A 27,949-nucleotide genomic window follows, 5' to 3' on the forward strand; every position below is an offset into this window, starting at 1 on the left:
GCACGCACCAGCAGCCGCCATGCACTAGCCGAACAACGCCACATACATACATACATACATACATACATACATACATATATACATACATACATACATACATACATACATACATACATACATACATACATACATACATACATACATACATATATAGCAGCAGGGTTGAAGAGAATAGTAGTTGCCAAAGTTATGTTTTGCAAAATCTACTACAGCACGTACGCTAGCTTGATTACATTATTAATTATCCCCCTTTAAGAAATTTCCAAGGAAAAAATTGAAGGACCGTACATATATATTGATCGATCTGCATGCAGAAGCCGGGGAATAGTCGCGGCACATATTTTGCTCGTGGTCGAATGGCAGAAGAGAAGAAATTTGATATCTCTCTAGACTGCAGAAAGCAAACCAAAGAATTTGTGTGTACGCTATCCTATCCACCACCACCAGGACTAAGCAAACACTCCCACAAGAATGAAAACAACCTTCCTCGCAAAAAAGAAAAAAAGAAACAAAAAATGAATGCAAACAACCTGCGCAGGACAGGACCCTTTTTCCGCGTACCTGCACGGATGCGTCGTCGGCATTTTCGTCCCCGGCGCCCCGCGCGTGGCGCCACCGGTGGATCCAAACGCGTCGCCGTCAGAAAATCTCACGACCGGCCACCTAATTAAGCAAGGTAATACAGAGATCGTCCAAGCAAAATCGCAGAAAACTCCTGGAAACCGGGCTCTGGTTTGGGTCGCCAGTAAACACAATACGTGACGGCCGCCGTACGTCCTTTCGGTCTCGTGGGCTGCTTCGCATGATCTTCGTTCCTGCAGTGTCCCACGTCCTGCTGTTCATTTGGACGTCGGCCGCCGACCAGAGAGGCCTATTATTCCTGCCACCTTTTGCTTTCCAGTCGTCAGCAGGCTGCTAGGTTTTTGTAGCACAAATGCATGGGTTCATATGTATGCAGAGTAGGGGAACAGAACGATTACCTCAATTCATCATAAGATGTTCAAAGACAAGGATAAAAGCATGCTCATAGAAGAGCACATGTGCGCCGGTGCAAGTGCGGCAGCTTTGGCGCTTTCGGAGTCGGAGCTACAACTCGCTGCGCGGTTCATACGAGGCTCTGCAAATGGTTCGGGAAGCACATTTTGAAGCATGTTGGGCTTAATTCTCTATCTGTCTTGCAACTCAGCCCAACTAGGCCCGCAAGACCGCCATCACCTTCCCTGATTTCCCTTCTGCCGCCTCACTCCAGTCCTCAGTCACATTCAGGGTTCGCGCACGGATCCCTGACGCCGTTCGCCCGTGTTCTTCTGCCCCCCAAATCAACAGATCAGCGCCGCGGAATCTAGCAGCCCGTTCGGTTGGCTGCGGCTGGGCTTTTTGCGGCTGGACTTTTCAGCCCAGCCGTTCGGATGGCTGCGGCTTCTAGCATCCACGGAAGCTGTTGGAAGGGATAACGACGCGCCTCCAGTGCCTCCCTCTCGCCCCCTTCGTCGCTTGCTCCCCTCCGTCCCTCGCTCCGGATCCGCCGCCGCCGCTCCCTCCGCTCCCCCGCTCCGTCCCCTCCGCCCGGTCTGCGCCGCCGGCGGGCCCTCGGCTCGGCCGCTCCGTCGCGCTCGCCCGCGCGACGCCGCCGTCCGTCCTGCTTCTCCTCGCCCCCTCCGTCCGGCGCGGCCCGTCCGGATCCGCCGCCGGTGCAGCTTCCGCTCCGCCGCTCCCTCGCTGCCGCGCGCTCCCCGCCGCCGGTGAGGCGTGGAGTGGCCCTCTCCCTCCCTCCCATCCGGCCGGGCGACGGCGCCGTTCCTCCCGCTGGACGTCCCCTCCGTCCCTCGGTCCGGATCCGCCGCCGCCCGTCCCTCCGGATCCGCCGCCGCAGCTCCGAGCCGGCGCACGCGCTGCCGCCGCCGGTGGGCCGTCGGGTGGAAGGACCGTCTCCCGCGCCGTCGCCCCCTGCATCCCCTTCGCTCACATGTATGGATGCTACCCCATCCGTATGCCGCTAGTGAATGAATGAATGCTTTCACCTCACATTTCTGGATGTGATTCCTGTTAGGCATGAAACCTGAACACCTCAACCTTGAATTATACCGCCGTTGATTTCATCGGGTTGCATTGTTTGATAATAGTCTGAAACATTCAAGTGGACACTGAATTGGTTCATTATTTTTCTGTGTGTTAGAAGGGGACTAAGACAATCACTGTGAAGCGAAGACAAGTCATAGGTTGATAGATTGTGTCCCTCTCGCCAAATGCCTATTTATCATGGTTAATGTGTTATGCTAATCCTGCGTTCCTTACTTTCATTTGATAATTCTGGGTTTGTACTCAATAGTTAGCAAGTAGTGTCCTAATTACTACTAAGGCTGGTGTCAATCTCGATTCAATTTTTGCACCCAGCAGCAAAAATGTGTAAAATGCTTCCTGTTTTTAGACATGCTGCTGGGCAACTGACTTGTTTGAGTAGGGTTTGATTTTTCTATGGGATACTCAGCATCATGCAGAATCTTTCTCATGATTGCTGAAGTTTTGAGCTTTCTTCAGCGGGCATGCTCAATCTGAGCTCATGACTGTTCTGCGTTGCAACTTTTTGCAAACCATTGCTGTTTCTGCGCAACCAAATATGAAGACATTTCACTACATATAAGATCTAGTCAAGTACATACCTTAATGCTTATTGTTGCCCATTGTGATAAAAGGAAGGCCTCAAACTAGGATTGAGGTTATTTCATGGGTTATTCCTTACAGCAAGGGTATCTGAAACTGAAATATCAGGTTATAGCTTGATTGGTTGATTTAATTTCTCCCCTGGTTTTGGAGGCATACTTTCTTCTCCCTGTTTCCCTGTTACATACTAGACTACTTCATAGTTAGCTGACATAAGTAGCAATGGAAAGTTTAAGCGAACGTGGGTGGAATTATGCGTTTTCTCATGATATTTGGACCTTTATTTCCTTTTCAAGTATGCAAGTATTTTTTTAGATATACTGTGAGAAGTTTGCTGAAAGTGTACAAAATATAAGTATAAATGCAGTATGAATTGACAATGTCTTAGAGACTTAGTTGGAGTAGACATTAGCCCTTTGACTGCACCATGATTGTCAGCTAAACTAAAAAGGTCCTGATAACATGCACTTCCTGATTTTTACTTGGATCTTAGAGGCAAGTCTCGTGAATAGCAATTTTTTGCCACTGATAGTCGAAGATGCAAGCTGAATGTCACATTGTGCTGACCTTGTGATTTCTTTTTGTCACCTTTCAGGCTTCAGGAGGAAGGGTGCAAGGAACACAACACTGAGGCAGATTCAAGGGTGCCCACACTGGCATCGTCATCGACTGGTTCCTGCTCTCCCCCTCCCCCCCGTGTGCCCGTACAATTTCCGCCACAAACGCCCCAAAGCACCTGCTAAGGCAAGTAACAATTTCTTTATTTTACATTGCTTAGTTGTGTACGTAGGTCGTAGTTGTCCATAGATCGGTGCCATATAATTGCAGCTCCTGTGTGCTCAGATGAATAACTGTGCCAGCTGGGATGAGCCCACGACAAAAATTTTGCTGGACTTGTGCATTGAACAGAAGAACCAGCTCAACTGGAGCGATAGATGCCTCACTAAGTTGGGATGGAGGAATGTGCACTCCAGGTTCAGGGCAGAAACTGGATTGCAATTGGGAACGAAGCAGCTGCAGAACAAGCTCAACAACTTGAGGAGGCAATTCTTCGGCTGGCAGGCATTGCAAACCTCATCTGGTTTAGGGCGCGACACACAAACTGGTGGTGTGTCTGCTGATGCCACGTATTGGGAGCAGTACCAACAGGTACGGACTTTGCGACGGCCCTAAGTTACTGATCGTCTTACTTGTACTGTTTTGTTTGCGATGCTGATATTTTACTTTGATGGGACATTGCAGGACACCCAGGCGAGGTCCCAGTCGAGTTCTGTGAAGCCTCCACCTTTCCTCAACGAGTTGTTTGAGTTGTATGGCCACGAACCCCAAGATAGGGGCACCTTGCTGACGGCCGGAGGTATTCGTGAGGACACACCTAGCATGGGGACTGAGGGCAATTTCGTGGACTTGGAGCAGGACCCCGCCCCTGCTAGTAGTGCTCGTGTCAGTGCTCGTGCCATGTCAAAAAGGCCGGTCCGAGAGTTCTCTGTGGACAGTCCCACCAAAAAAAGAAGTGACAACTTGGAGCAGTACATTAGGGAACTATCTGAGAGTGTGGCCAAGCAGAGCCTGCTACGTGCGCCGAGTATCCATGACCAAATCTCGCGTTGTATTGAGATCCTAAAAGAAGATGGTATAGAGCAGGGGTCGGAGCTTCACAACCAGGCTATGTTTTCATTTGGGCAGAGCGCGGAGTGTCGGTCCACGTTCATGGGGTTGTGCACAAAAGATGCCCGATTGAGTTGGATCAATTTCTACTGGAACATGATGCACAAGAAGTGATGGTGCCCTGCTTATTTGTTAGCTTAGTTGCACTTGTGTTGTGTTGAACATTATTGTTAGCTTCTGTAACTAGTAGTGATCGTTGAACCTTTCTATGTGCGCCGAGTTGAACATTTTTAAGTTAATGATCGTTGAACCTTTCTCTAGTATTTTAGTGGTTGTTTCTGTTCAGGTGTATCTGACTGTTGACCATTTCTATTAGTTAGTTGTATCTGTTCAGTTGTACGTATAAGTTTTGTTGCTAAGTTACTTTGAAGTTAAATTACGTTCAATTTTTTTGCAAACTAGTTGTACCTCCTCTCAGTATACAGAACGTTGTTCACCTTGTCTTATAAGCTGTGTTTTCATTTTCGACAGGTACTTGAAGTATGAGTGGTGCAGAGGAACACAACAGTGACACCAGCAGCGACAGCAGCTCTGTGTTCGATATGAAATGTTTAGGAGGAGCTGCAGCCGCATATGCGGAGCTTCGCAGCATTCATCGTGCTAGACGGAACCCGCCAGTTGAGCTGCCACGCCTGACGGGTCGGCAATGGGTGGAGCTGAACCTCCGGGACAGGAGGCGGTGCTTCGATAATTTTCGTATGTATCCCGACACGTTCCTTCAGTTGCATGACATGTTGGTTAGCAGTCATGGGTTGAAAACGTCGCAAGGGGTAGAATCTATTGAGGCGTTAGCTATGTTTGTGTGGGTGTGTGCGACACAGCAGGCTTGCCGTCAGATTAGAGAAAGGTTTGACCAGAGTTTGGACACAGTTAGTAGGAAGATGGCGCATGTGGCAAATGTAATGTATTCGTTTGCCCAGCAAGTCATCGCTCCAAAGGATAAAGAGTACTCTACGGTCAATCACAAGCTGACCCAATATGCACCGTTCTTTGATGGGTGCATAGGTGCTTTAGACGGCACGCACATTCCAGTACTTGTCGGGCGTGAGTCCCGTGTGGATTTCCTAAACAGAAAAGGATGGACGAGCTTCAACGTGTTAGCCATATGCGATATGGACATGCGATTCACGTACGTAGGAGCTGGGATGGCAGGCTCGTGTCACGACATGGCGGTTTTGCGTGACTGTATGTCGGCAAGCACGTACCCACATCCACCTGCAGGTATGTGACTTCTAAGTGTGCACATGTAGCTAGACTTGGAAAATGTGGTGCAGTACTGTTGATTGTTTGTGATTACCTGCAGGCCGCTATTATTTGGTCGACTCGGGCTACGCAGTTCGCGAAGGGTATCTGGGGCCGTATAGAAATACGAGGTATCACCTGGAGGAGTTTAGCAGAAGGGCGGCGGACACATTGGAGGAGAAATTCAATTTTCACCATTCTAGTCTTCGCAATGTGGTGGAACGCGCATTTGGTGTCCTGAAATCGAGGTGGCACATTCTGCGGGAAGTTCCACTATATTCAAGAGAACGCCAAACGAAGATTGTTATTGCTTGTTTTGCACTGCATAATTATTTGCTGGACCTTGCCAATGACAGTTCTGCAGGATCGTCCAGGGCGCGAGAACCGGACTATGCGGTGTCCGAATGGGTGGCAGCTAATGCTACACCTGATATGGGCAGTGTCCGAGATTGGATTGCGGCGGGAATCTCGTTGATGTAGACGCGGGATGTATGTTGTGTACGTTCATGTTGTAATTTGTATGTACGAAATTGTAATATGTTGTGTGTACGATCGTACCCTCGAGTGTGTTTGTTATGTTTGCCGGCCACCATTTAAATGGTGTAGTTGCATTTACCGCTACAAATTTTATTTTCGAACGTAGCAGCGCATCCGTAGGGAAACCACTTTGGAAATTGCTAAGGATAAGCTGTCACCGCTCCCTCGCTACTATCGGTACAGGAACAATTTATTTTCGGTTTTTTTAACAACCTTATATTTTTTAAGTATCAACAATTCCCTTATGATTTGTAGTCCCACACGTTGTAATTGTTTCATTCTCTAAAAAAGAGTAGGCAAATGAGACTTGATTAATTGGTTTGCTGCATAAATTGCTTTTGTAACCGGACTAAGTTTAACCTTAACCGTCATGTGGGCCAAACGGCCCGTTACCAGGCAAACCCGGCGGGCCAAACGGCCGTTAACAGGCACACCCGGCGGCAGCAGCAGCAGCTGCAGCGCTGCAGCAGCCGCAGCGGCAGCCAGCAGCCGCAGCCGCTATAAGCGCTGCCAAACGCGGTCAAGGTCGGGGCATCCGGCGGACAAGGACAGGCCACGAGGCGCTGGCGGGCGCATTCCCCGGCGACAGTCATGGCACGTATGTGGTACCACAATTATTTACTATAAGTTATCATAATTATTTAGCATCAAAATATTTTTTTAAATTATGGTACAATCGATTTATAGTAAATTATAACATATAGGAATGGACATATCAATTCCAGTAAGTCGACTACATTGTTGTCTGAAACCATTCAAGTTATTGTAATTATTCTAGTGTGTTGGATGGACTGACCACAGAATAAAGCTATTCTATGACCGGTCAAGAAGTATACTCTATGTATGTATGTATGCACACACTTATTAAGCCTTGATCCGAATGAATCACTGAAGATATTAGAAAGAGACAGCCACGACGTCCTGAAGCAGCCAGAAGCCATGAGGAGGTTCCGTAATAGCGCCAACTTTATAGAATTGCACAACGGTACTGGCCTCCAGATCAAACAAAGGAGTCAAGGAACAATATAATATATGAGATAAAGCACCCATAGCAGTACTGAAGCAATGGGATTGCAATTGGGAGCTGATGTCCGTCTACCAACCTTTTACTACAAGTTAAGCGTCGGCAAATAAATGGGCGTTGGGGAGGTAACAAGCTCAAGGGATCATACGAATGAATAAAAATCATAAACTGGAGTCCATCACACAAGCAGCAACATTGAAACAGACGAGCCTAAGGAAGGCTGCTAATGGTCTGAGAACCGCTCCAAAATCAAACCATAAATAAAAGAAAATCCACACCAACCAACCCATTACTCTTATATATCTAAACCAAACTAACTCAATAGTGTAAAAAATCACAAACCAAACCAAATTGCATGTCTCAAACTGGTTCTAAGCCACTTAAAACCTATTTTCTATATGTATCATATGGTTAGCTTTCGATGTTGGTCCACATGTAGATCTAGTAGATTACCAATTTGCATGAAGTAGCTAACTATCATTTTAAGACATCTTTAATAAATTTCAGTTAAATTTGCTAAAATTTTAAGGTGTGTACGCGAGGTTTTAGTTTTAGGATCCACCTTTTAACGTGAGGCTCACATGTAGATTTAGGCACACTGATCTGCATGAAGTAGCTGACTGTCTGAGACATCTTCAACAAATTTCATTCAAAAAATTTAAAGTGTGAACATGAGGCAGCAAGAATTGGGGAAGCGGAGCTTGCTAATAAGATGAAAAAAGAAACTGAAAACCAAAGCAACATCCTTGATTATATTTCTGCCGTTGCAAACAAAGTACTGCGTTGGAAGGTCTATTGTAGAGCTTCTGGCCGACAAAAATATACACATAATACGATTTCATTGCGACGGATAAAAGTAGATTGGGCCTCCTATGGATGCTGCAAAAGCTACCAGAGCTCTCTATGACACCTGGAGCAAGAGACCTATAGCTGCGAGTCAGATTCAAACGCACTTGCCTCGTGTTCGTTGTATATTGCAAGACTCATGGATATACTACAGAACCGATCCGTATTATAAATTGTTTGATTGATGTGCCGTGAGTTTGGTCTCGAATCTTATTTCTTTATAGAGATGGCATTAGGTAAAGTAGGCCGTCAGCTCATGCTCCTACGATAGTATTTCAAAAGAGATGCTCACATTATGGCTAGGAAAAAAATCCTATAAATTCTCGCAAAAATTATAATGGCTCTGTTTATATCCGCTTATTTCCCGCTTATCGGTGGAAATAAGCCATAAGCCCACCCAAACGCTTTGATTATTTCCCTTTTGCTACGTAAGCCGCTTAGTGCACAAGCTGGGAAACAACTGGCGTCCGGCTTATCCTGTACGCGGGCCGGGAGACGCTTCTCCAATAAGCGAACATATTTTCCCCCCCGCTACCCTCACCCACCGACGCCTCCAGCCGTCCGCCCCCGCGCCTCCCGCGACCGCCGCCGGCTCCCGTCCGCCGCCAGTTCCCGTCCACCGCCGCCGCCCCTGCAGCCGACGCCGCGGCCGCAAATCCCATCACCGGGTGCCGTCCGCCGGGCTTGGCCCCCGCCGCCGGGCTTAGCCCCCGCTGCCGGGCTTGGCCCCTGGCGGCTTGGCCCCCGCCGCCGGGCTTGCTTGGCCCCTGCCGCCTTCCTCCTTTGCCCGCCTTCCTCCGCACCCTCACGGAGCACCAGGACTCCATTGCAGGTTGGTCGCCGCACTTGCCGCCAAGACAATTGCTACTCTAGTCTTGCTGCTCTTTGTTCATTGTTTGTTCTTGCAGTATTATTGAAGTGCAAAATCGGGGGATTACTGTTGCTTTGGTTCTTGCATTGTCATCACTTGCTCTTAATGCCGCACCCTTTGCTTGTTTATGAATAAAGCAAGTTCATGTGTTAGAAGCTGCTTTAACTAGTTATATGAAATTCGTAGTGATTAAATCTTATTTCATTGTACTAACTCTTTCAAGACACAACGGTATTAGTTGTTATTACTCCATTAGAGAGGCCTCATTCATTGCTCTTGCTCTTCTGTTCAATTTATGTTCAGTATTACAATAAAATTTCTCCAATTGGTAAAGTCAGTTCCTTTTCACTGTGTTTATGCTAATCGATGCATACTTGTGGCTTTGTCTCTCTGTTCTGCTTTGCTACCGTACTGGTACTGTCTTAGGAATGGTAATACTACACATTACTATAGTAGTAAGAATTTAGTTTATCATGCGTTATTTTCTATCATTAACTGTACAGGATACTACAGGATATATTGTAAAGTATTTGCTATTCACATGGGATACTACATAATACTTGCAAAGTATCTTGATAGTGGAATTGTAATGATCATCCCCTTGAGTGGTCTAATGTGTGTAGGGCCAGTACAGGCACTGCATTGTTTCCTTCTGTGTAGGTACTTGAAGATAGGTCGAAAGTGCCAATGCATTAATTTGATGTCTTATAGGAAGTTGACAATAGGCGGTTCGAATGAAGTCATTAATTTATTTTATGTTCTGATGATTCAACATAATTACATGGAGAACCAAGCCACTGTTAATTTTTCTACGTAGATTATTTATGAACAATGTGGTCTTTGTCAGTAAACAAGCTTGTAGATTTGTATTTAATTCTACAATACTGTAATCAAATTTTAGATGGGAAAGTCGTCAAAGATTGTGGCAAAATGGGATTCATTTGCCGCGAAAGCTTTCAATGACATTTGTGTGGAAGAAGTACTTGCTTTCAATCGACCGCAGCAATGTTTGAATGCAGTGGGATATGCAAACTTTATTAAAAAGTTTTATGAGCATACCAAGAGGCCATACGGTGAGAGTCAAATGAAGAATAGGTGGGATATATTAAAAAATGTATACCCAATGGAAGACTTTGAACTTGAGAGCAACCGGATTGGGAAGAGATCCTATTACTGGTTGTATTGTGGTTGACGATGAATGGTGGGAAGAACAAAATAAGGTGAGCCCACTAACAATCCTACTAGAGATATAGTTCACATACACGTTGTTTGTTTTTTTTTGAATAGAAGGTATAATAGCATGCTGTTTTGGTGATATTTTACAGGCTATGCTAGGTTGTATCCGGTTCAGAACAGCCCCGCTTGAATATGAGGATCAGATGTGAATCATGTTTGAATCTGTCATTGTTACAAATGAAACTTCATATGTTCCAAGTGGTGATGGAAACGTTGATGTTGATGAACATGATGTTGTTGATGATGGGGGCAACAGTGATAGGGAGGCACATAAGGCCCCATCCAGTTCTGAGTGGAGGGCTCCAAAAAGGTCAGCTCCTAGTTCCCCTAAAGGAAAGAAGAAGAAGACTTTTAGAGACCAGTACATGAAGCGTTTGGTCGATGCATATGAGTTGAAAGCTCAAAGTAGTAAACATTCAGCTACTTCACAAGTTGTTGATCACGTTAGAGATGAGATTGGAAGTATGTTGGAGCAAGTCATTAAGGATGGGGCTGAGGAGGGGAGTGATGAACACTTCTATGCCACACAACTTCTTCAAAAAAAGGAGAACCGTGATGTGTTCATTACATTGAAGACACCAAATGGGAGGTTGAATTGGCTGAGGAGGGCTTGGGAGATAAGGAAGAAGCACTAGGGTGTTGCATTAGTGTGCCATTTCTCTTATGTTGTGTGAGACATAAATTCAATTTTCTAAGTATGCTGTGTGAGACTATGAACCTTCTATTAGTTGTGTTGTAACAATAAAAATTTATCTGATGACTTGGTTAGTGCTTTTTGACAGGCTTGCATTTGTTTTGATGAGTACCTCTAGTGCAACTAGTGAATGTGAAGGCAACAGTGATTATGTTCATACCATGGATGTTGATGAATCTGATGATACTAATGATGATTACATAGTGGCAATGCTTGATTTGGACTACATGGCATCATCTGGTATGAACAAGAAGAAGATTACTACTACGATAGTAAGGATGACTGGAATACAGTGGGTTGAGTTGCAACTACAAGATCCAGTGGAGTGCTTTAACATGTTCAGAATGAGGAGGTCAGTTTTCTTAAGCCTTCATGACACTTTGGTGCAAGATTATGGATTGAGATCAAGTAGATAATTTTGTAGCAAGGAAGCACTAGGAATGTTTCTATGGGCTTGTGGTGCACCTCAATCTTTTAGGCAATGCAAGAATAATTTCCATCGCTCATTAGAAACTGTGAGTAGAAAATTTGAAGAGGTTCTTGAATCTATCATGAGATTAGCTGTTGACATGGTGAGGCCTAAGGATCCACAATTTTCTACTATTCATCCTAAACTACAAGAAGCAAGGTTTTGGCCTCATTTCAAAGATTGCATAGGATCAATAGATGGTACCCATATACCCGTAACTGTGCCATTAGCTGATCAACCGAAATACATTGGTCGGTATGGGTATCCTTCACAAAATGTCATGGCGGTATGTGACTTTGATATGCGGTTCACATTTGCTGTCACTGGTTGGCCTGGTTCTGTCCATGATACTCGTGTATTATTGGACACGCTTCTCACATACAAGGATCAATTTCCACATCCTCCCGATGGTAAGAACGAGTTATGTTGCAATTTATTTTTCAGGGAATATTTTCTCATTGTGATATAACATATAAATATAACATGCAGGTAAGTACTATCTTGTTGACTCTGGATATCCTAATAGAAAAGGATTTCTTGCACCCTACAAGGGATAGAGGTATCATGTTTCTGAATGGTAGCATGGTCAGCATCCGGTAGGATTGAAAGAAGTGTTTAATCATGCACATTCATCCCTTAGAAATGTGATTGAGCGATCATTTGGAGTTCTAAAGATGAAGTGGCACATTCTCTTAAATTTGCCCAGTTATCCGGTTAACAAGTAGTCGAAAATTATAGTTGCTTGTATGGCCCTTCACAATTTCATCAGAGATAGTGCCGTATATGACGTGCATTTTGAAGAGGATTTTGAGGAAGATGATGGTAATCCAACCCAACCTAGCACAGATGGTGGTGGTGGTGCTTTAGGAGATGACATTGATATGGGTGCATTGCGTGATGCTATTGCTGTCGTTATGGTTTCGTGATTCGTTGTTGTACCCATGATGGATGTTTCCATACTAGACCGATCTATCATATGAATTTCATATTATTGTAATGTAATTTCTATTTAACGAACTCCAAAGGCATTAGAATTATTATCTTCTCCTCAGATTCACAATAAAAATGAGCTATTATCAGCCTTATGGGCATTCAGGTTAATTTACCAATTAGGACAGACAATCGACACAAAATAATCAGGATTGCCAAACACCCTGCTTATTCAGACAGCAGGCTTATCAGATAAGCTTGCTTGCCAGATAAGCGAGTTCCAGAAAAGCATATATAAACAGGGCCAATATCTATCTATCAATTCGATAGGCTCTAATCCTTATTGATTATAGTAGCTATTAGATCTATTATATTATAAAAACATTTACCCTCCTCTACAATTACAAAACTAATATAACTAATAAGCTAAATAAAAATATCTCAAAGTACACCAACAATATACGATTCTAAAGCACTTTATTTTTCTCGTTATTAATATATAAAACAATAACTTAATACATATATGTGTGTCACTATGTGCTACCAATGATCTCTATGACCCTCTAAAAGAGAAATGTATAGCTGAAAATCAGATTCAAACACACTTGCCTACAGGATCGAGGAGGTACACTGCTAAGACTCGATCGATACTACATATCTGAACAGTATTATAAATTGCTTGACGTGACATATACTTGCAGTGAGTTTGTCTCAGATCTTATTTCCTTACAGAGACGACATTTGGTTAGAGACGCATTAGCTAAGCCAGCACCTAAGCCCATAAGGCCGTATAATTTTGAGAGACATAAACATTTCAAAACTACGTAATTTAAAAACATCTTACTACTACTAATTGAAAATTTCTTTAGATTCTCCACTTTAATTGTCACCCGACGAGATAGGAAAAAAATATAAATGCTAAAAGTTCACATAAAATAAAATTATATATGCTCATAAATTCGGTACACTCTAATCACCATAGCCATTGGATCTATTACATCTTTAAAAGAATTATTCCTATAGCTACATATGCCATTATGAAAAATATATAGTACCCCTAAATTTTATCTAAATTACTCACGTCTGCTATTATGAGAAAAAAATTTAAAGGAACCCTAAATATTCATCACCCACTTATGCCCAACACGTCCTGGGAGCTAGGATGGAGCGCGGCAACGCCTCAATTGGGAGGAGGCTGGTGAGCACTTCTAGAAAACTGGTGCAGGGGGAGGGAACAAGAGCAGGATGCGCACGGGAATCGAGAAATTATGGGCAACTTCTTATGGGGTGTTTAGGAGGAGGGGGCTAAATTTTAGCCCCCGTCACATCGAATGTTTGGACACTAATTAGAAATATTAAACTTAGATTAATTATAAAACTAATTACACAACCCCTAGGCTAAATCGTGAGACGAATCTATTAAGTCTAATTAGTTCATGATTTGACAATGTGGTGCTACAGTAACCATTCACTAATGATGGATTAATTAGGCTTAATAGATTCGTCTCGCGATTTAGCCTAGGGGTTCTGCAATTAGTTTTATAATTAGCTTATGTTTAGTCCTCCTAATTAGTATCCGAACATCCGATGTGACAGGGCTAAAGTTTAGCCCTCTCCTCCCAAACACCCAATATATGCCCAAATAGCACTACAAGAAACACATGTTCTGTTATAGATGAACTACCATATTCTAAAGCAAGTTAATTGCGTACTATACGTGAAACATCCAAAATGGAGCTAGCATAGGACTATGAACATAGAGAGAACATTTCCAACAGTTCTACCTTATCATTTTTTTCATCATTAGTTGCTTTAGTTTCATTGTTGCGCATGTCCATTTGACATTCTTAATTTGAGTATCCAACCAAATCACTTCATTGACTAATTATCAGTTAAATTAAGGCTATGAAGTTTGATACTGAGCTAACTCTAGTGTCTGATTTTTGTTCCAGCGATAGAAAACTCAATCTTTTGTCTATCTAGTATTTGGTGCTTGTTAGGTCGCTTGCCTATCTAAAATTTATCTAGCACTTCTGTTCATTTATAAAACCTTATGTATGTTTCTTGGAGTCCAACAATTGAAAGCTGTCGTGTACTTATATTTTTTAATGTAGTTAATGGACGGTGGAGGAATCTTTAAAGGTTCAAAGAAGTGTTACTGTGTCTCTGGAGGGCTGCATGGTGTTGGCTTGTTGGTCGAGAAAATAGTCACAACCATGGCTTTAGTCTTGATTTTGGCCCAACCAGTCCGTGCTGATATGTTTGACGTTTTCATGTATGTGTATTATGCCTTTATTTGATAACATAGTTAGCAAGTATTATAAGAGTTGCCTTGTTTGTTGGTATTAGCCATTAGGGATACTATCAGAATACATGTCCTTTGCTACGATGAATTTTTGTTCTTTTGAAAATCGCGACCCCCAACCTGTGACGCTGGTAGTTTATCTAAGATGTTAAATTAGTTTTGAGGAAATATTGAATCTAATTAGAAAGAAAGGTTTCTTGTTCCAATTTTGTTTGGAAAAATAACCATCAGTTTGCAAATTAGAAATGTGGAAGCCTATATATTATTTTGCAAATTAGAAATGTGGAAGCCTATATATCATTTTGCAAATTGGAAATGTGGAAGAAGACGTCGGTTCCAAATTTTAAATATATATCTGGCCCCAAAGAGCACTGCTTGTTTTATTTGGACACGCGGTAAAATTGGACAGAGGATTGGGTCACTATAGGAGAGGTATTTTTTTAACTTTGTATCTAAAATCCGTTATTGGGAGTATTTTTTAGGCACACTTGGAGATACTCTTTGACTATAGGTGCAGATTCCACTCCATGACCCCCCATACATATGTATGTCGTGAACTTTGCTAATTATGGACTTTAGGTCGTGATGGCACTTTCAAAAGATGTTGGAGCCTTGGAGGCATCACTAATAACTCGTCTTGACAAGGATAGTATCATGCGTAATAACTAGATGCCACCTAGCTATTATATGTTATCATCTCACTCGATCTGTTCATGTTTTTAAAAGTTGATTTGCATCTGGTTTAGTACCCAGCATTGGGTATGTATCTGTTCCCATTGATGAGTTGAAGGCATGGATCAGCGTTGAACAAAACGAGCATTGGCTGTATGTATCGGTTCCCATTGAATCAGCGTCGGCAGATAAATGTGCGGTGGCAAGGTTCCTAGCTCCAGGCATCGAATGAATGAATAAAACATAAACTGGAGTCCATTTCACAAGCGTAGCAACATTGGAAGCCGTTGGAACAGACAGGGAATGCATTCGATCATGTCCTCGGCAACATGCATTTCCTGCTGTGTTTACTCTACGGATGAAAAGAATGTATATTGGAGGTGATGGATATGCACAAGTATACAGCCGGCCAGATGGAATATATCATATATGTGCCAATACGATTCAGGAGGACAGAGGTGGGGATTCCTCCTCAATCTCGTCCTTTGTCTGTCCCTCCGTCCTCCAAGCTCGCTTCCTCAATCTCGTCCTTGATCTGTCTTCCAACCACCAGCGTGAATTGATCGATTTTGTAAATGACGCAAAGTGGCTCAATATAACGGAGTAGTGCGTGGACAAAAAAATGTTAAATAATCATATAAAATAGATCCAATTGTAGACAATGTGACATGCCTGCCTATTAAATGGATTGCCCAACAAGGCAGAAGGGGCAGTTTCCTCTGCTCGTGTAGTATTAGCCAAAGCAAGCTTGTTCGCAGTCAGAAAACGCCAATGTCATTTGCACGGAACTCCCCATCTACATCTACATGATCATACAAGTTGCAGTACATACAACCTAACAGTAAATAAATACACGCCAAAACAGTAATTTGGATGAAAATTCTGAACTTGAGATGGAGACACATAGTACCGTATAAGGTGAAGTTGCTATCCTTTTTGTCCCGCAGTACAAGGGCGGGGCACTTTGCTGCTGGATCAATGTGGAACCGCTTAGCAATATCAGAACTTAAAGTCAGGTAAACTCCGACACCATTTTCGATCTTGGATGCAATAGCAACAAGCTCATCATAGTAAGAATCCTATAGTATTTGGGGGAAAAAACAGTTCCAGGAATTAAAATAGCCGCCTAAGGTGCAAACATGCAAGTTCATTATGTACCATTGTAGCTCTCTCTCAGTCTAGAGACCTGGGTTCGAGCCCTGCATCTTCTTAGGGCACTCGCAATGGGTGACGTTAGTCTCTCTGCAAACCTCCATGTAGGAAAGAGGAACGAGGAGAGAGAATGGCGAGAGCCGCTAGCATGCACTCTAGTGCTGAGCGGGCCCACCACGTGCTCATCCTTTCTCCTCTCTTTCTTCCTTTGCCTCGCGGTCGTCGGAGAGCGCTGGGGTGGAGGCAGATCATGGCAGCGAGGCGGAACGGGGGCCTAGCATGGGCGACTTCCGGCGGATGAAGGCAGTCCTCCTCAAATTTCAGGTCTCATATTACCCCCGAGAAGTCTATCCTACTTGTCCAGACCTTCCCATGCCGACTCTACAACACCACCCCACGCCCTCCTCGTGTATGGGACCAAACCAAGAGGGTGTTGAGATAATGAAATCAATATTTTAAGCAATGAATAGTGTAAAAATATCTCAGCTAGCTCTAGGTGAAGAGCTAAGTTCGCATATCTGCTGATGCTCTTCTCTTGCACTGCACCAGCCTCGAGGTGTCCTCTTGTCTAAATTACTTTTATTTTTCTTTCCCATAAACTAGCAGCTATCTTAAATTGTTGGAGACGTCCACGCAATACCCCACGCAATACTTGGACAGAGCATGCGCCAGTTGCGATTCGCCTCTCTTTCTTTTGCTCCTGTTCCTCCTGATGATGCAGCTACTTTTTGTAAACAACCTGCTACTGCTGCGGCTGCTTTTTTCAAATAACTTGTATCTGTTTCCCTGCAACCTGTGCGCTCCTCTGCCTTGCTCAAGGTATATATCCTGCTGCTCCAGCTCCTGCTCTGCTAGTTCGCGTAACCATGTCTCGCAACGTACCACATCTACACAGCAATGGATCATACTGACAACAGTAGAAGAGTGGCATTATTACATAGTAGCAGTAGTGCAGTACAACATAAATTTGAGCGGCAACAGTAGACGAGTGGCATTATTACAGGCTGATTGCAGTACTCAAGCAATGAAACAGACAAGCCAGTAAGGTAAACAGGATGCACGTCCTCAGCAACATGCAATTCTTCTGTTTTTATTCTACGGATGAAAGAAACATTATAAGATACAGCCGGCTGGATGGAGTTTATATGTAAATAGGATTGAGGAATCACGACTGCTATGGGATTTCCAATAATATTTCAACATAGTCCTCGTTCTGTTCATCAGTCTCGTCCTTATCGGTCTGTCCTCCGCGTCGTCGCTTCTTGTTCACAGACAAAAAATCGGCAATGGCATATGCACGGAACGGCCCATCTACATGACACATATACCATTATTACATGCAACCCAGCAGTAAATACATGCCAAAAAGTTGAGGAAAATTCTGAACTTGAGATGAAGAACACACGTACCATATATGGTGAATAACTTCTCCTCCTGTTTCTTCAGCAGCACTAGACACGGGCGCTTTGCTGCTGGGTCAATGTTGAATAGCTTAGCAGCATCAACACTTGTAGTCTGGTAAAAGCTGAGATCATCTTCCAGCTTTGAAGCAGCGGCAAGCTTATCGTTGTAAGGACCCTGTCACATTTGGGGGGAAAAATAATTCCAAGAATTAAAATAGACTTCGATGTCTAAACATACAAGTTCACCATCTACTAGTTCTTGCTCATCCTAGGTCGTCTTCATCGTCCTTCACCCCATGGAAAGTTACTATAATAACATATCCAAAAATGAGTGTGGTTTCGTTCGGGATCTTACTATTACTAATTGGAGGCTCCTTTTGAAACCTCCAGGTGAAGCCACCTAGGACTCCAGGTGAAGCCACCTAGGATTCCTAGGTGGACACTCTAGAAAAAGAGAAATCCTAGAAATTCGCACAAAAAAGCAAAACACCCGACCATCAATCCATAGATTCAAATCATCATAGCCATTGGATCTATTATGTTTTCTAAAAAAATTACCCACCTATGCCATTATGAAAATAGCATAAAATAACCCCCTAAATCTATATATAAATTACCCACCTCTGCCATTATATAAAATAAACTAAAGTAACCCCCTAATCTTCATCAAAATTACCCACTTATGCCATTATAAACAATATTTAAAATAACCCCCTAATTTGCAACTAAATTGCCTACCACTATTACTTAAAAAACTTAAAGTAACCCCTTAAATTTGCATCTATATTACCTACACATGCCATTTATTAAAAATAACATGAGGTAACTCTACGTTTGAATCAAATAACCTTAATTAAAAATATATAGCAATATATTATTCTAAATCGTTTATATTTTGCACTATTGGTATACGATATAAAATTAAGGATACGATATAAAATTAAGGTCTACACGCATGAGGTGTGTCACCATTTATAAGGATATAAAGTGATGAGAATATAGATTTCTATGCTAAAATTGTATCTCAAACTTAAGGTTCATTAAACAAATTTAAGCGCATACCTACGATGCAAAGTGAAAAATTAAAGATTATAAATGTGGATGAAAATATTATAGAGTAATTACTAACTAAAATCTATCACAATTGGATGAATATTTAACAAACGAGAGCTAGCTTATGGTAATAGTTTTTTAGCAATGTAGTCTCATTTTTTTCCATTGGAGGCTCCGCGTTAGTTCCCACGAGACAAGCTAGAAAAAAGAGACAAATTATCATAAAAATTAAAAATGTCAAACACTATTATATTTTCTAAAAAGTTACCCACCACTATTATTGTGAAAATATTCAAAAACGAGCTCTAAACGTATATTTCAATTATTGAGCTTAGCTATTATAAAAAATAATCTAAAGTAACTCCATAACCTTCATCCAATTTACTAATACACATCATTATAAAGTATAACTTAAAATATCATTCTAAAATTTTATTTATCTATGTTATCCACGTATGTCGTTATTAAAAATAACCTAAAGTAAACACCTAAATCTTAATCTAATTATGTTCATGTGCATCAGAAATATCAAAAAGTAAATTAATATATGATTTTAAATTACCTATTTATGTCATTATTAATATAAAAATACTAAGTTAAAGTATATACACATGATGAGTGCCACCATTTAGACCATTTATACATGTATGTGAGGAATCGATGAAAAATATTGATTTGTATGCTAAACATAATGTATGGAGGATTGGAGGTGTGATACAAAATAGAAAAAATATGAATATGGATGAAAAAGTGCATTGAGTAATTATTAATTAAAAACCAATCACAACTGAACAAAGATAGGTACATATCTATATAAGTATTATGTTGAAATATTAAAAAATAAGAGAGTAGTAGGTAAACAATTTTGATTATTAGCTAGGAGTTTAATTTCTAAATAATTTTTAAATACAATAGCTTCTAAAAATATTAGCCCATGCGGGAGCACGGGTTGATGGACTAGTGCACTTAATTAGTATAGCATGCATCATCATTTTTTTTAACTGAATACTAAGTGGATTTGAAAAGGGAAAGGTTGAGCAGGAATTTCACACAACAAAGAAAGGAAGTAGTATTTGGCTGCATTGCATTAGGGATCGGAGTAGGGTTTGCAGATGACAGGCGATGGCATTACCGAAGAGGCGAAGAATATTAAGTAATAATGCAAAGAAGAGAGAGTAAGGGATGGTACGTATAGGGAATCGAGGAAGGCGATGACGGCTTGGTCATCCTCGGCGAGTATTCTCTTAGCGTCATCGATGGTGATGATGTTCTGCGGGCCCTTCGGAACTTTGGTAGTGCTGGTACTGTTCCATTCTTTCCACTCGCGGATGTCAAGGTGGTAGAGCAAGGCCCAGAGATGGGTGATGAACTCACCACCACGCTGGAGGTGCCGCATGTGCGCCTCAACATTGCCATAAGGCGCGGCGTAGACCAACATCCGGACCCACATAAGCGCCAGCGTCTCCCAGTGGTCCGGGCGACTTATACCTTCAACAAGCGGAGGATCATCACTGAGAAGCCGCTTTGCTAGATCCACGCCATCCAAAATATAAGGATCCTCGGGGTACTGGTCTATCCATTTAGCTTTTCCTTGGGATATTGAATAAGATGCTTGATCTGTCCAACTTTTAGGGTCTGACAGTGCCTCGAGGAATGCATCCTTCTCCTTGTCCAGAGATATGCTTGCCGACTTCGCAAAGTCATTGTAGGCGCGCTTCGTCGCCAGGGCCGGCCCAGGAAGTAACTCTGGCGCTGACACCACTAAGTAAGCGCAATACTTGGATAGAGCATTGGCCACGCGCCGATTCCGATTCTCCTCCCTTTCTCCTCTTCCTCCTCCTCCTGCATCTTTTTTGAAACATCCTGCTATTGCTGCAGCTGCTTTTTTCAAATTACTGGTAGCAGTTTCCCTGCAGCCTATGCGCTCCTCCGCCTTGCTCAAGGCATCTTGCTTCTCCAGCTCCTGCTCTACTAGTTCGCAGTACCATGTCGCAATGTGCCACTGCATTATATACTTCGTATATTTGTAACCATGCGAATTCCAGTAATCCTGAGGTGTATTTGTGCCATCATCGCGGAAGGGAAGGTCTATGCTAATTGGATGCTTTTTACGAAAGGATAACCAATTCGTATCTACTCTGTCGGTCTTGATCTGATGAAGAAAATCAATAACGTAACCCTTCACATCATCGTCCAACCTGACGGTGGTTCTTTTGTTGGTGTCGCTGCCCAACAAGTCCCAGAGAACCTCCCCGATGTAGTCCAATCCGAGCACCTTGACCAAGCGATGAGAGCATTTCTGGTAAAGATGGCGAACCATGGATGTTAAGCTGCTAAGTAACTTGTTCTCAGTCCTGCTTCTCCCTTCACCCTCTTTTTTCGCGGTTAATCTCCCTTCAGGTAGTAGTGAATACTGGCCGATCTTTTCTTGCCACAGGTACTTGTCAAACCAATTACTGCTGGTAGCCACAAAAGCTTTCAATCCCATCCACCGTCGCAACCAGTATGGCGTCTCGTTTTCTCTGAACCCATCTATACTGTTTCTATCCGCGGTGAATACTTGGTTCCTGGCATACGCGCAGGCAATAGCCACCCTTGCCCAGTTTGATGTCCAGCACCTAATCAAGTGCATCAACTGCAACAGAGCCAGGGACACCAATATGACAAAAGTGACAACAAGATCTGCAGTCGTGGTGCCCACAACGTTGATGCAACCACCAGGACCAGAAGCAATATGACGGCTACTCAATGTCCCAGGAATGGCAGCTGCTACCCCCACAAAACATATCCCAATAAATGAAGCCAATGCCCATAAACTAGCAGTTTTCGCCTGGTAGTAGTGAAGGAATGGATTACCAGTGAAGAAGACATCGAACAGAAGAGCCAACTCAATCTCAATCACCTTCAAGGCCCAGTTGCAGTCAATGTTCTTCAGGTTTTGCGGATCTTTCACAGGATAGCTCAACCCAAGAAAATGCCGTTGCAACCTATGAGACAGAAACATGGCAACGCACACATCGTAACAGGGCTGTAGCCACTCATACTTGTTTCTCCTTAATACCACTTCTATTAGATCCAAAGTGACACCACCCCTCCCATTAATGTAAATTCCAAAATCGACGATCATATTAGATCGTTCAATTGGATGTATGTCGGGATTATTTTTTAAAACATATGTTTGCTCCGGACCTTTATGCATAGTTTGAACCATGTTTCGCATTCTGCTTTGTTGCATAAGAGCCAGTGACCTATGAAATCCCTTGATGAAAGTGATGGCAGCTAGCCCGCCGATGGCCGTGTTACCAACAACACTGGAGATGGTTGAGATACTCATCAGCAAGACATATCCACAATTGAGGAAAATCCCAAATACCACCTTTGAGAGCGGGCCCTTGTAGTCAAGACCGTTGTACGCGGTGACTGGATCAATGCAGCCAAAAAGGGTGAACAAAGACACTGTCCATATGGGATACATCTCGCTCTTCACCGACGAAGATTGCATTAGACCAATGCTGTAGGTCCCAAGAGACAGAGATAATACATGTGCAGCAAAAAAGCCCTTTTGGACTATCCAGCGATTGGACCAGCGACGGCATGACCCAAAAGCAGCAAGGAAGAAAGTGATGAGAATGGCCACAACTGCCAATGCCTGGATACGGAGTACTGTCCCCCTTGGGCTGTTCCACAGTTCTCTTAGATGATGCATGGAGGTTACTGACGTTGTATTCCCCAAGTGCTGCACCATATTTCCCATGCGGCGATAATCCACCTAAATAGGACAACACGCGTGCTATAAGGAAGGGTGATAACATATATAGATAACCACAAAAATCTTTTATATATGGTCAATTGGCCATGCATGTCTGCCTGCACGGATGAGCCGACAGGGATAGATTTTTCTATATAGTAATGCACTAACATGTGTTGTATGTTTTGCTAATTAATTGTGCAAACTCACGGGGACCTCTATTTTGACCTCTCTTCATACTTCCAGCAAGCAACTCAATATTAAGATATATAAGGAAGGGTGATAACATATATAGAGGGTTTCAGGAATATAACATGAGAAAAAGCAGACTTATTATTAGCGCCACTAGTCCATCACCACGTGCTCTTGCATGGTTTAATAATTTCAAGAGGAATGAGTAGTAGAAATTCATAAAAAAAAATTAAGATCCATAGACAATAACAAAAATTGTCTCCCTTGTGTGTGTGCTCTCTCTCACTTGTTAAATATTGTAACTCAATATTTATATAGATATGTACTTACTTACACGTTATGGTAGACTATAGTTAATAATTGATCTATACACTTTTCATCCACATTTATAGTTATTTTCACTATCAATCGCACACCTCCATATGTGTTTAAGTGAACCCTTAGTTTGAGCACTGTGTTTAAATGGAAATAGGTGTTCTCCTCGCTCTCTCCGTACATATGTACATGGTTTATATGGTTACACACATCTTTGTCACACCCTAAAATTTCCATGCTGAGTTGAGAATAGATAACACCAAATAAAATAAAGGGTTTTCTAGTTTCTTTAGAACTTTCCAACCTTTAGTTGTTTATTACTATCAACTAGGATAGAGAAAATAAAATTTTCAAATCAACAGTTGCAGGGTGTTGCATTCATGTTGCCTCTGCATGGTATTTATGTTTGAAAAATTGATTTCAAAATTCAAATAAGATGAATGATACCACTAATTACAAAAGGCTATTTTTTAGAAATGATTTTCAAAAATAGATTTTAATTTATTTTCCAAATTAATTTATGACATCACACAACCTTTTTTGAATTAATTTGTATTCGAAATGTCAAATTTGCATTTTAACTCCCCAAACTTCAAAAGCTTATAGGGATTCTAAGGACTGGTTCTTGAAGCCTGTAATCCAGCTTAACAACACAACATCATTATGGCTCTGGACCTGAATAATTCATTAGCTTCCCAATTATGTACATTAATTGTCAGAGAGGTTGCACGTGGCAAGCAATGTACAAGAAGGGGGCCTAAATTGACAAATCCGTAGTAGGTGTACAGATTGAGAACCACACCTTTTTAAAAGTCTTTAAGTGTAACCTTGGCTGATCACTCGCCAATGTGAAGTGAAATGGGATCATGCCTCATGGATAATGATGTGCGACCTTTTCATATTGTAAAATTAATATATCAAATGTGCTCACGGTCAAGAGCTTCTTATACTTCTTGTCAGAAGCGGTGCTTAGGTTGGTTGGTTTGGTAGTAGTTTGCACATATGGATTTCTAAGGGTTAATTATGGATTAGGTGGTGATAAAATCCAGTATTTAGAGCTAAGGATTTTGGATAAAAAATAGGAAATGTTGCTTAAGCATGTGTTAAACACAAAAGCCCTTCTAATCTTATCTTCATGTCGTTTTTTTACCAAACTTGCGAAGTACAATTCATTATACTCACTCTTTGTTTGTCTCACTGCCACCTGCTCCATAGACCTCAGCAATTATGTAAAATTCACGAAAGATGACAACTTCGATCCAGATGCTCTGTTCTAGGCTGGTGTACTCGCAGTCTACTGCATGTGGAGATAGAGACCCGTTCCGCTAAATACTATAATATACCCATGTACATTTCTTTGGGACACATGGGTTATTTTGTAATGAAGTTTAGCATTTACGTAATACTATAATATAATAGCAAAGGTGGGTAATTTAGATATAGATTTAGGATGATAGAGGTACAGATTCAACGGAATTTAGTTCATTTCAGTAATTTATTTGAGAGCTTTTCTTTTTTGAAAACGTGATAAATCTAATGACTACGATCATATATAGAGCTGAGTCTATAAGAGATTGGTGGCTGGATTTTCTTTTTGAGAATTTTTAGACGCATCCTCGTGAGAATTAATAATATAAAACTCCGAATGAACTTCGGAATGGTAATAGTAAGGTTGGACAGTGCGTTGGTCACAACAGCACTGTCCGATTCCACAACTAACGGTTTTTTTTGGATCTGCGCAATTGGATCATGGAATTCAGGTTGAACGAAATCTCGACCGTAACCAGAACCCAAATGAATAATAATAAAAAAGATATTATTGGTACTAAAAAAGGACTTAGCTTGTTAAAGAGAAAAGATAGCTCCATGCGTGCTGCCAACAACTCAGGAAGATTTATTTCAAACAAAGTGGTGCGTTTTAGGGTCCATTGCAGGGCTTCTTCCCTCAGACAAAAATACTTTTTCACTGAGATAGATAATAAGATAGTTTCGAGTCACGTACCATGGCTTCGCAGCTTCGCTTTTCTCTTCGAGGCAGAGTTGAGCTTCCCCTGTTGCGCAGGAGACGGCGACTCCTTTCGGAAAGGCTAGAGGCCGGCGACCTCCTTTTGATGCTGCAGAAGCTAAGACACCTTGAGCAAGAGACGTATATAGCTGAAAGTCAGGTTCAAAAGCACTTGTCGCCTCGTGTTCCGTGTATTGCAATTGCAATATCGAGATCTGGTCCGTATTATAAATTGCTTGATTTGCAGGGAGTTTGATCTCGGATCTAATTTCTTTACAGAGACGACATTAGTTAAACTAGCCCAATCAGGTCGTGCTTATGGAGGAAGAACATGATGGGCGGTTGATGATGTCGAAAATGTGTATATTTTTTTGACTTGACATGTACCGTCCCAAGCGAGTCCTCAAAGTATGTTATCATCTCACACGGTCGTGCATCTGAGCTCTTGTTTTCAATGGTTGATTGGCACCTGTCTTTGGTTGTTTGTATCAGTTCCCAATTGATGAGTTGAATATCGTGATCGGCATTTGAATATCTCACAACTTGTAAGGTTAAGTTTTTCACACTGTTGACACGACACAACGACCAGATGTATACACACTGACACTGGCCGGCTCCCATGTTATCGTTACGAGGACTTTTATTGCATATCTCGTGAGCCAAGCTCGAGGAATCCTTTTGTATCCCGCGGGACAGGCTCAATAGCTAGCGCAGGCAACCAATCAACCTAAAGCTGCATCCCGAGAGCCTGATTCGCCTGCCATGCGGGGAACCAATCATCCCCTTAGTGTACTTCTAGCTTCTGCAAGCGAGAGGGACCCTCTCACGTACTGTTCGTTGTTGGCAGTATGATGATTAGCGTGTTTTAGTTCGATCGATTTCCAGAACTCACAGTCGAGGAGATTAGCCCCTGAACTCAGTAAGCTGGTGGACGTTAACCAAACTGCTTTCATCAAGCAACGGTCTATTCACGATAATTTCAAATTTGTTGAGCAGGCTGCTAGGACTTTGCACAGAAAAAAGAAACCCTCCTTGCTGATCAAACTGGATATTGCAAAGGCATTCGACACAATAAGTTGGCCCTTCTTGCTGCAAGTGTTAGAATCCATGAGTTTTGGGCTTAGGTGGAGGAATTGGATATCAATCCTTATCTCATCAGCCTCTACGAGGGTACAGCTCAATGGAAGACCAGGACCCATAATTCATAATGCTAGAGGTTTAAGACAGGATGACCCACTATCACCAATGCTCTTTATTCTCACCATGGAAGTCCTCAACCGGCTACTGAAGAAAGCTGCCCAGGATGGTGTCCTTGCCCCACCAGCTGACAATGCCATACATTACCAATGCTCTATCTATGTTGACGATGTGATTCTCTTCGCAGCACCAAGTGTTCAGGATGTCACCACTATTCAGGAGGTGCTCAGGTTCTTTGGACGAGCATCTGGACTTCATACTAACCTGGGCAAGAGCTTGATAACCCCCATCTCATGTTCACAGGAACAGCTCGATAGAATTCAGCCTATCCTACCGATCCCTATCTCAGATTTCCCCATCCTTTATCTGGAGCTACCTCTATCAGTCACGAAACTGAAGAAATATCACTTTCAACCTTTGATTGACAAGGTTTCAGCAAGCATGCCCGCTTGGAAGGCACCTTTAATGAATAAAGCCGGAAGGCTTACCACAGTGAAGGCGGTAATGAGCTCGATCACAGTCCATACCATCATCTCTTTGAAAGTTCCAGAATGGGTATTGCAGGAAATCAACAAGAGACGTCGGGGCTTCCTCTGGGCCGGCAAGCCTGCAGCGTATGGTGGCCATTGCTTGGTGGCCTGGCCATATGTCTGCAGATCGCTCGCTTATGGAGGGTTGGGCATCCCCGACTTGCGCATCGCATCGCTAGCCTTGAGAATGAGGTGGCTATGGCTGAAGAAAACGGATCCCGGGCGTCCATGGAAATATATGCAGCTCGACTTCGAACAGGATAATGATCTGAAAAAACTGTTCCAAGCTTCAATTCAGGTACAAGTAGGAGATGGCAACTTAGCGTTGTTTTGGGTCGATAACTGGATGGGTCAAGCCTCGCCGTGTACCTTGGCTCCGGAATTGTGCAACTTGATCAGGCCACGAATCAAGAATCGACGGGCAGTAGCGCAGGGGATGCACCAAAAGCAATGGATTCATGATATTGTCGGACACCTAACAATAACTGCGTTAACTGAATACGTCACCTTATGGCATCACTTACACCAGGTTCAGTTAATGCCCGGGGTCGAAGATTCGGTGACTTGGAAATGGGATATCTCTGGTTCTTACTCCTCTAAATTGGTATGCAAGTTCTTCTACAGCACCTCCGTCAAGTTTGCCACAGTGGAACCGATTTGGAAGGCTTGGGCACCATTGAAAGTGAAGGTATTCATGTGGTTAGCTGTCAAGAATCGGCTCTGGACAGCTGCTAGGAGGCAGAGGCGAGGATTGCAAGATCATGCGCGTTGTGGCCTGTGTGACCAGGAATCAGAGACTGCAGATCACCTCTTCTCCAGGTGCCCATTCTCTATGCAAGTGTGGCATCGAGTCAGTGCAGTACTGAACCTGCACAACGCCATCCCAGCAAATGAAGTCGGACTGCTAGACTGGTGGCTCAGCAAGAGAAGCGGTGTCCATTCCGGACAAATGAAAGGCTTCAACTCAGTGTTTATGCTTGTTTCATGGAAAATATGGAAGGAACGCAATGAAAGGGTGTTTGCAAGATCACCACCAAAGGATGCCTCACAACTGCTGTAGGAGATCATTCAGGAAGGGCAAATCTGGTGCGCCTCTGGTGCAAAACACCTAGCTGCCATAGGCTGGCCGATACCATCAGGTGTTTTAGATCAGCATTTCTGATTTCGGCCTTTCTATGCCATTTGTGTTGTCGTTGCGG

The 27,949-nt window shown here is 42.8% G+C and overlaps 1 protein-coding gene and 1 pseudogene across 1 annotated transcript; one reads left to right on the plus strand and one right to left on the minus strand.

Moving 5' to 3' along the window:
• The first annotated feature begins 10,237 nt into the window (after positions 1-10,237).
• Positions 10,238-12,927, plus strand: LOC140223619 (protein ALP1-like; annotated as a pseudogene).
• A 4,285-nt stretch (positions 12,928-17,212) lies between these two features.
• On the minus strand, positions 17,213-25,254 carry LOC117833776 (uncharacterized). Its single transcript, XM_034713377.2, has 4 exons — positions 25,021-25,254; positions 19,953-22,532; positions 17,717-17,885; positions 17,213-17,618 (listed from the first exon to the last, which is right to left on the minus strand). Exons 1-4 carry the CDS (start codon positions 25,021-25,023, stop codon positions 17,482-17,484), a joined length of 2,889 nt encoding a protein of 962 aa, XP_034569268.1. The 5' UTR covers positions 25,024-25,254; the 3' UTR covers positions 17,213-17,481.
• Between the last annotated feature and the right edge of the window lie 2,695 nt (positions 25,255-27,949).

The sequence above is a fragment of the Setaria viridis genome, chromosome 8 (assembly GCF_005286985.2).
Source record: "Setaria viridis chromosome 8, Setaria_viridis_v4.0, whole genome shotgun sequence".
NCBI classification, from domain to species: Eukaryota; Viridiplantae; Streptophyta; class Magnoliopsida; order Poales; family Poaceae; genus Setaria; species Setaria viridis.

Coding starts and splice junctions, on each gene's coding strand:
- LOC117833776 (XM_034713377.2), bottom strand. Junction 17,886..19,952: donor CCTTCCTCGATTCCCTATAC/GTACCATCCCTT, acceptor CAAATGTGACAG/GGTCCTTACAACGATAAGCT. Junction 17,619..17,716: donor GAAGTTATTCACCATATATG/GTACGTGTGTTC, acceptor TGTGTCATGTAG/ATGGGCCGTTCCGTGCATAT.